At 41.7% G+C, this 9526-nt stretch overlaps 1 protein-coding gene across 1 annotated transcript; it reads right to left on the bottom strand.

Moving 5' to 3' along the window:
* Positions 1 to 488: 488 nt before the first annotated feature.
* Positions 489 to 9309, bottom strand: rhobtb1 (Rho related BTB domain containing 1). The gene is made up of 9 exons (XM_030773889.1): positions 9202 to 9309; positions 8805 to 8908; positions 5247 to 5432; positions 4084 to 5042; positions 3730 to 3848; positions 1821 to 1971; positions 1164 to 1252; positions 956 to 1061; positions 489 to 800 (listed from the first exon to the last, which is right to left on the bottom strand). Exons 3-9 carry the CDS (start codon positions 5366 to 5368, stop codon positions 631 to 633), a joined length of 1716 nt encoding a protein of 571 aa, XP_030629749.1. The 5' UTR covers positions 5369 to 5432; positions 8805 to 8908; positions 9202 to 9309; the 3' UTR covers positions 489 to 630.
* Positions 9310 to 9526: the final 217 nt, after the last annotated feature.

Raw genomic sequence — 9526 nt, 5'->3', positions numbered from 1 at the left:
CACCTCATCATGGTCCTAACTTGCTTAATGTTTGCAGTTTCAAGTGTTAAAATGCCATTTTAATGAAGGTAGGTTTCTAAAGACAGACTCATCTGAATCATGACTTCTAAAAGTGCCCTAAAGACTTGATTAGATACAGATATACGGAGATTATCCTCTTAAGTGGCATAATAGGCATTTAGCATGTGAATGACTTCACTGAAAAGTTGAAATAAAAAAATAAAGCCACTGAAGAGATATAGTTTTTATACACTGTCAAGTAAATAGTTTTCAACTACTGTTTCCACATGTTTGCTCAGCACAGAATGGATCTCGTTATGGGGCAAACACGTCAGAACAGCAGTTTAAAAACAGAACACTACTCTCAAAGAATACTTCTAAACTCTAGCTACTGTTATTTGCAGCCAAGGTGTGGCTAAAAGCATCGTGTTAAATACAATTTGTTGACGTGTGTTATTTGGACATACAGATTGTGCTTCAAAACATTAGGACATTTGGTCAGCTTGACCCGGTTACATTTTAAAAGGGATAAAAACCGACAGCAGGACATTATAGACACCTTCTGAAAGTTAAGACAGGAAATACTAACATTAGTGAAAGGTCAGAGGTGCTCAGCGGGAAAGGGTTCACTCAAGCCACGGCTGGAGAGCTGCTCCAAAAACACCAACGGCGACGAGAGTGGTGCTTATTCAGAACCACGTCCTCCTTCTCTCTCTCCTTCTTCACTCGCTGGTAGTGATCCTCCTCTTTAAGGTACCACACCGGAGGCCAGCGATGCTTCTCAAAGTATTCCTGGTTTTCTGCTCGTATTTCAAAAGATACATACAACATCAGTCAACAGCTCAGATGCCATGAGGTACATTAAGAGGAAACAGTAATTACCGATACACACCGATGCTTTTCCAGTCTGACACATTACGCTATAATTACTCCTTGTCTTTTATAGAGTGTGTACCTGGTGACTTGGATTTGATTTCTTTGCGATAATTGGCACATATACTGTTGTAATGAGTGCAGATGTGGTGTAAGCACCAGGCAGCAAGCTGATTAGCATTATGGAACTGCAATAAAACAAGCAAACAGAGAAAGTTAAATCCAATCCCTATAATATATATATATATAAATATATATATGACATTCTAATGACATTGTTATAGTCCCACCTGAGCAAGTTCCAAGTAAGTGAGAACCTCTCCATCTATGTCTTGTCCTTCTTTAGAGGCTTTTACCAACTCATTCACAGCATACTGCTCTGTAAAAACAGCAGCAGAGGCAAAAAAATCTATTTTAAAAAAGCACAAATGAATCAAAATAGCATGAGCCTGTGAGTGAAAAGAACTTACATCAACATCATCTGACATTAAGTCATTCCAGGCAAGTCATTATAAACCTGGTACTCTAAAAAAAGGAGCTATAAATATGAGTGTTGATAACCCAGGTAAAATTGTTTGAGTATTTTAAGCGTAGAGCCTGCTATCAGAATGACACATGGACAAATGAGGCAAAGCCAGGCTTTTGTTACTGTTATTATCCTGTGTGAACATTTGATGACACTAACAAGACAGACTGTGGTCTGCACTCTAAGAGGCTCTGTTAAGTCACTATTCTTTTTCTTTTTTCTTTCTTTTTTTTTTTCTGAAACATGACGTCTCTTGTTGCTTAGCAACATTAAAGAAAGGAGCTAGCGCCTGTCTGATATGAGTTTGCAATAGCCAAGCTATCTCTGGCCTGTTTTCAGGGAGTGTGTTGCTATAAAAAGGTTTTGCCTCCGGACCCAGTGTGTCACCGCTTTGGGAACGTCAAGCTGATGGAGAGCTCACCTGTCAGAGCTATAAGACGAGGAAGGCACAATCTGTTTGCCAGGGCGATTAACTCCATTGGATCCAGGTCAGCCATGGGTGAGAGCTGACTGGTGTAGAGGTACTCCAGCACAGCCTGCATGCAAACCTTGCTGGTGTTGGGGAAGGAGACCTGGCACGCGCCCACCCACACACACACACACACACACAGGAGATTCATTTCATCCATCACTGCCAGATCACAGTCTCCCACTGTCTATACACACAGTCTTTGCTTCCAGGAGGCATCATACCAAGGCTTTTTTGCTAAAATGTCATATCCATGGTATTAATAACTGAGGAAGCTTATGGGTTTTTCTGTTCTAAAGACGCCTGCTGGGTTTTAGGAACTAAAAACAAAACAAGGTGTGGGATTACAGTTCCACTGAATCATTGATTTGACTGAGTCAAAGTAAACAAGAGGCTGATATATTTAATCCATTTTTCCAAACAAAAGTGACAAATACTGACTCACTGATAAGGTAATGGCAGTTTTTCCACACTTTTTTTTTTTAGCTAAAAAAAAATGTCTTTAGTTAAAGAAAATTTTGAAAAATTTGTGTGTTACAAAGCTATTTCATCATAAAGCAATTGATGCCCAGTCTTGGAAGAATGATTGCAACCGTCAGTCAAGTGAATGTCAGTCTTTTGATGTCTCTGTCTGTCTCTCCCCTGCTGACCTCTAAACTAAAGCCAGTGCTTCTGAGGCATTCTAATCCCTGTGGAATCGATAGCAGTCTGACCTGCGTCCAACATGACCAAAGCGTGGAGAAAAAGGTAGGTAACTCATTACATAATATGCTTCAAGGACAAACTCTGCAGACAGCGCTGTGTAGACAGAATAAATAAATCAAAGGACGGAGAGGGAAAACCATAGAATGAGTCGAATTTGGTGTCTCTGCTGCAGACGTGTGCTCTATACTTATGGCAAAAGTAGGACGCCGCAAATCCTAAAATTAAACCATCCCAACTGCTATACTGGAATGAAATATCAGACTGACAAAGGACTGAGTGATGTAAAGTGCACTGGCTGTCACTGTCTTGTTGTCTTTTTGAAAGCTGCCAAAAAAGAATCACTGAAAAATCTCCCTATGAAACCTACTTTTTCTCATTATTGTGATAAATCTTTCTGTGTCCTCTGCTTGAATTCCACAAGAGCATTAAATTATGAACAATGCTTTGGAGTACCAAGCATGCGTCGGTGGCCCAAAGTTTGGGCTCAGAGCAGTCTAAAATTATATTACCAATACACTATATCCCATACAGGAAGATTCATTTTTCTCAATTCAATTCTGTGAAAGCACATCTTCAGAGTTAATGAATCCAAAAATTTGAATGCAATTGAATTTTGTGGTCAAGTTTAGACATAACATGATGATTAGAGCTTTATTAATGAAAGCACTTTGACAATAATAATTTTTCAAAATGTACTGTCTTCTAAAGGTGTAATGGAGACTAAGCACACTTTAACTCTATACACTGATAGCACAACACTTTTATTAAACGACAAATTATTCTCAGACGTCATTCTCAAAAACAGTTCTGCAGTGGCTTGTCTGATGAGCCAGGATTAGATTATTTTTAATCATTATTGCAAAGGTGTAAAGCAGTTTGGCAGCATGCAACCAAATGACGAATGTTTTTGTATAGGTTTCTGCGGTTTCTGTGTGCATCAGTTTGTGTGTGGATATGTGTGTGTGTGTGTGTTTGTGTGTGTGTGTGTGTGTGCGTGTGTGTGAGTCTGAGAGTCTGTGTATTTGACCTATGTGCCCTTGCACCATCTGCTTTCAGACTGGCAGAATTTCAACATTACTGCTTCAGAAGGTAATAAAATCCCCCATAAACTTGTCCATTTCTATCTGAACCTCATTACCAGTGCGTCTAGACTTACCTCGTTGTTTGCACTCTCCATGAAAGAACCTCCAAACAAAGCAGCCATCCAGTCACAACTGGAGATCAGCAAAGGCTTATGGGCATGGATGGTACCATCATCCAACCTGAATATAACATCTTTCAGAGATGTCAAACAACGTTAAATAACTGCCCTTACACCAGCAATGACAACCACCAGCATCATTTTCATCATATTAAATAAAAAACACCATTATCCCAAATCAACTAGCAGCAGTGTGCATTACAGAGTAACAGATGTTAAAACAGACGCGTCAATTACTTGGAATTGCGTTTATCTCTCATTCAATGTAATGGAAAACAGACACATCTGGGTTGTGTTTTTGACTTTTACCTGTAAATTTGTTCTTGGCAAGACACTCCTTTATCCTATTGGCTTTTCTCACGTGGAACGCTTTTGTAATTTCCTGATTCATGAAGCCCTCTTTGTTCATAATGTTCTCCACCATCATTCTCAGGTCAAACACTTCCAGGATCTCAGCAATTTGAGCAATTTTCATTAAGTCCTTCTCCTTCTCATCCAGCTCGCCCGTGTAAAGGAAACGAAGGACTGCGCTGAAGGGCCCCAGTTGAATGGAATGATCCATCTTTACCACAGTCATGGGGGATGGCATGCCAGTCACAGGGTTGATCACATTCTCCTTGTGGATGCTGTAGAATGCCTTACTCCAGGAGGCCAGGGACAGCTTAGTGCGACGGTGCTTCCCGCTGAAACTCATCATCTTCAGTGTGCCGTCGCTCTTGGAAGCACGGAGTGAACAGGGCGAGAGGTTCGGTAGAACAGCCACATCCTCCTCTGTGTCCAGGCTCAGGGTCCTCATGAGGTGATCCCGTCTGTGACTCTCTGTCACCACCAAACACTGGGATTCGTCAGAAAAATCCATCTGGAATAGGTCATAGAACTTGGAGGACGAGGTAGACAGGTAGATCTTGTGGGCAAACAGGCGGATGTGATCCTGCAGGATGAACATGACGTCAGCACACAGCGGACTCTCCAGCAGCTGTCTAGGGCCATCCCGGTTGTTCAGTGGACACTCTGGGATCTTAATGAGTGGCGGAGGGGCTTTTGGGGGCAGGAAAGGAGCCTGTAGCAAAGGTTTCTGAACCTTCCTCAAATGAGACTTCCAGAACTGAAGGTGTCGTCTAGAGATCAGAGCAGCTCGGATCGCATTGTCAAAGATGTCCTTGATCCCAAACTGGTCAAAGACGCTCGTCTCGTAATAAGGAATGCCAAGCTCCTTAGCCACCTCCCTTCCACTCTCTGGCGGCAGAATGTCTCCAGGCTTTATAGGCCTGTTTGCAAGAAATCATTTAAACATTTACCTTGTCATTGCACCTCTGCCAAATACAACCAATATATTTGGCTTTGCATAAACCACGGTTTGCATAAACCATACATTTGGGGATGTATGAGGAGAAATAACTGATAAAGTTAACAGGCAGGGGTTGAAAGAGGGTATTGTTGTTAGTATTGCCTAGACACAGACGAATTAGTACCTTGCTAATGGCCGTCTGGCTCGATTGACAGCCTCCAAGTCTGCGTAGCGTAGATCCAGCTGGCATCCCACTAAAATAACAGGTGTGCGAGGACAGAAGTGCTTGATCTCCAAGTACCACATGGTTTTGACGTGATGGAGGGAGTTGGGGTTGGCGATGGAGAAGCAAAGAACCACCACGTCAGACCTTGAAACATGAAAATATTCAAAAGGTCGGTTGCTGATCACAGACTATTGCTGAAATAACACGGGACGAGACAGCACTGTACACAGCATGCTAACGGGAATGTTGAGCAGTGTTGTACATGACAGGAGCCAAGCGGTATCCGTAGCAACACTACAGTCCTTGTAGTGGTTGGTGGACATGCAAAGGAAGGTTCCAAAGACTCAATGCCAGCCTCAGCAGGCTGTTACATTGACTTCCTGAAGGGTTGTGAAAAGATTGCCTTTGGTTTACACACGCCTTCCTAGAGGTCTGATGCTCATAGCAATATATGTCTTTGGCAATACTTTTTCAGGCTGCCTCTGTGAAGGCCAACACATTAATGGCAAAGAAAAGTAAAAATTAAAACCAAAACAAAACAAACAAACAAACAAAAAAAAAATAACATGCAGACATACTGACAGACTGCTGGCATATCTTCTAAGTGTGAGGTTAGTACACTATCCTGAGGGCAACACTGGTCACCACAAAAGAAAGTGAGTAATGTATGGTCACTCAATTGTTATCCCCACAGAAGGATTCGTGCACCACTGGCTGACAAGGCAAGCAACGGACTGAGCTACCACACCACACAGTACTGGAATTCATTGGCAGTCAGACTGGAAATGCATAATTATGAGGAGGCTACTGGACTTGAAGACTTACAGCATCTCTCATATGTTTCTCAGGCTTGCATAAAGATCATAGGAACCCTATAAACAAAAACAGGCACATAACAACACTAACATTTTGCCTTTTCAAACAATTTTTTTTTAAAATAGGGGAAAGAAATGCATCAGTATACTTCAGGGAAATGTTTTCTGGTCTGAACACAGATTTAACATCATCATCTCGTCATGTATCACTGCACAACAAGGTTGTTAAGCAGAATCAAAACCCTGAACCTCACATCATGCACATTTTACCACAGACGAAGGCAAGGATTTCTTGACACAACCGATATGTCATTTTGACATGACACAGCAAAGCTGAGTAAGTGCTGATCTCCACCAGATGTCAATGGCTTCCTGAAAGCAGGCTTCATCGGGCCGAAGAGTGGAAAGCAACCACTGTAGCTCAGGCCTTGATCCAAGGCCAGAATCAATGTGCAGCTGGTTAAACATTTAGGAACTGAAGCCTTGCGGCGGTCTGCATCCATTCCCCCATTCTCATTCCTTCACTTTTGCCAACATCCCCACATGAACTCAATAAATGATAGCCTGTCAGCACAACCGCAAAAGCAGCCACCAGTCCCATCAATAGGCTATATCAGGTGTTTAAGAATACCTGTGTTAAAGGTGAAGACAGCCACTACAATCAATGCACTAATCAATGGAACCTTTACATACTGAAGACTAAGCGTAAACAATGAATAAGCGAGGCATTATTTGGAGACTAGAAGAGACTATTAAGAATCTAAATCTCCTAAATGACACATATTATCACAGCTCAGGAATAAACAGTAAATTAAGTAAAAAAAAAAGAAGAAGAAGAAAGAAAAAAGTAAGTCCATACACAGCCACAGATTTGTGAAGCGTTCTACGCTCTTTGGTGGAACTACATATAACAGAGAGGCAGTACGTCCTAAAGTCATGTAGATCTATATCTCAAATGCAGCAGTGCCTGTTGTCTAGGACAACCAGCTGGATTTATGACACCTCATTTGCTCGGCTGTTTCTCCTTACTCATCACTTATTTAGCCGTACTCCGTCCCAGACAGCATTCATCAAGAAGGACACGCCCTCGCTTTCAGCTCTCTGAGAGAGACAGACAGATAAAAGGGGTGGGGGGGGGGGGGGTCTGAGAAGGGTGGTATGCCATCTAGACAGAGAAGCACATGTTTACTCTGAGGTTGTAGGCACACAAACAGCAGACATATCGTCTGTCCAACGCAGATGTGAGACGCAGAATTCGCTATTTCGGGCTAGAGACCCGGTGGCGGACGCAAGGCGGGCCACATATCTGACTCGTCTGGTCTTCACTTTACAACATGACGCTCCACAGCTTTTGTTTTATCTTTAGGATGCAATAAAGCACAAAGGGGGAGATATCATCCACCAAAAAAAAAATGGAAAATGTAATTCTGTAAAAAGGGTGACCGGCTCAAGGATGGGATAGAGAGTACGGAGCGCCGTCCGGGCAGGAATTCAGCCGTGTCCATTTGAAATAGGCTGCCGTGCATTGTAGCTGATCACTGCACTAAATCAAGAGGGAAATGGTCCCTAATTACTTTCAGGTTACAAAGAGAGACATCCAGCGCGAGTGCTAGAGCACTGCTGCTACAGCGCTTCTTAAGTTAAGTCTCCCTCCCTACTGTCATATGGGAAGGATGGTTAAAATGTCCTCAGATAGGTCAAACACAATCTGTCAGCACGATCTGTCTGTGTCTTTTGAGAGACACTCAGAATCAATGCAGAACAGCAATCTTTTCAGGATCCCCTATTTTCCCATGACAACATTTAGACACTTTAAGAGCAGCTGGCAAAGATGCAGCTCTTTCATAATGCAACCAAAAGTGATATATATTCTTGTGCATGTCAAACGCGAATTCTATATTAAAGATATCTATCAAGATAAAAGGCAACCTTTTTGGGAAACTTTGTGGATTGTTAATATTTCAGAAGAGGCCCTGTAAAGCAAAGCATTGCTAGCATACAAGATTACATCACCTTACCACATAAGCAGTCACATGACTACAGGATTTGCTTTGTATTAAAGCCCACCAACATAATAACATGAGATAAATTGTACCTTCCATCCATAAGGAGAAATTATTTCAATATAAGAGAAGGTTATGGAGGGGCCATACATTCTCTTGACTATGAGCTCATAACAAAATGATTCAAGATGAGTATCCTGTTTGAAAAATGTATGGAAAAAAAAACAAATCATGGTGAGTTATGAAAAACTGTGATAGATAGAAAAACCACAGTTAAATGAGTGTTGTGAAAGTTGAAATGAATCAACATAATAGTGTTCAGTTTTCTTGTTCAGTGCATATTATGTAGCAAATAGGCTTTGTGTGAGACATCAGTGAAAAATCCTGAAAGGAAGTGATTGCAGGATGCTCTCATACTCTCCATTCAACAAAAGCATGATATTCATGAACAGGAACAATCAATAATTGAGCTTACTTTCCCAGATTTGGACCATATCTTAATTAACTTCCAATATGCAGCTCTCATAGAGAAGCACTTTCCCAGCTGAGGGCACGGCACTTTCTCTTCAATTTTTCAGTATATCCAGCATTATAATTCTAAACAACTGAATTTAATGCACTTTGACAAATAGACTGCATTTTAGATTTAAGTCAGGATCGAACCCTGAGCGCTGAGCAACAAAAGTGCTCTGGCTTACCTTCCATAGGCGAAGCGTCTGTCTTTGTGGTGGTCCCCAAAGGTATCCCACAGCCTGAGGGAAACACTGACATCATCCACAACATCTCTGGAGCGCTCTAGGACCTGTAACACGTTAAGTAAAACAAACAAAAAAAAAGTTCCATTACCACAGGTCAGGGCATCCTCACTGTAAATGACATAAGGAAAAAAAAAGCACATCAAATGATATAAGAAAAAAAAATACAGTGAGAGGACTGTTTTCTATTCTGGACGGCCTTCAGAAGAGACGGCGCCCAGGGTAGAGCGAGCACAGAGATTACAAAAATTTTTGTTGCCAGTCAAATAAAGGGTAACACACTAAAACATTGTCAGACAGATGGCTTTATAAAAAATAATAACACTGAGTGATGATTTACCTCCTGACATACTCTGTACTGATCGATGGCCCAGACAGTTGGCACGTGGGTGGCAAGTAACTGGTACTGGGTCAAAGTGGTGTTACACGCCCTTGCACAAATAAGACGCGTTTTCCCCACAGCATTGTCTCCAACAACAACGCACTTGATGGTTTCTACGTTCGGTCTTTCGTAGTCCATGCTACACTTTAGTACCCTTTAGGACGAAAACAAAACATGGACAAAATTGGAGGTGTCATAACACAATTACTATTGACCCTGAGTTCTTGAAACTCAAGTCACAATGAGCGTTGACCTTGCTTTTATTCAGTGAAATCTCGACGTG

The sequence above is a fragment of the Chanos chanos genome, chromosome 5, assembly GCF_902362185.1.
Source record: "Chanos chanos chromosome 5, fChaCha1.1, whole genome shotgun sequence".
Classification (NCBI taxonomy): Eukaryota; Metazoa; Chordata; class Actinopteri; order Gonorynchiformes; family Chanidae; genus Chanos; species Chanos chanos.
Note: the sequence above shows the minus strand (reverse complement) of the source record. Positions and strands in the feature narration are given on the sequence as shown.

Bases quoted from the DNA above. Each gene is read 5' to 3' on its own strand.
- rhobtb1 (XM_030773889.1), bottom strand. From the start codon at position 5,368: ATGTGGTACTTGGAGATCAAGCACTTCTGTCCTCGCACACCTGTTATT. The intron at 1,972-3,729 runs GTAAGTCTAGAC...GGCGCGTGCCAG, and splicing joins TGGAGAGTGCAAACAACGAG to GTCTCCTTCCCCAACACCAG. The intron at 801-955 runs GTACACACTCTA...AAATACGAGCAG, and splicing joins AATCAAATCCAAGTCACCAG to AAAACCAGGAATACTTTGAG.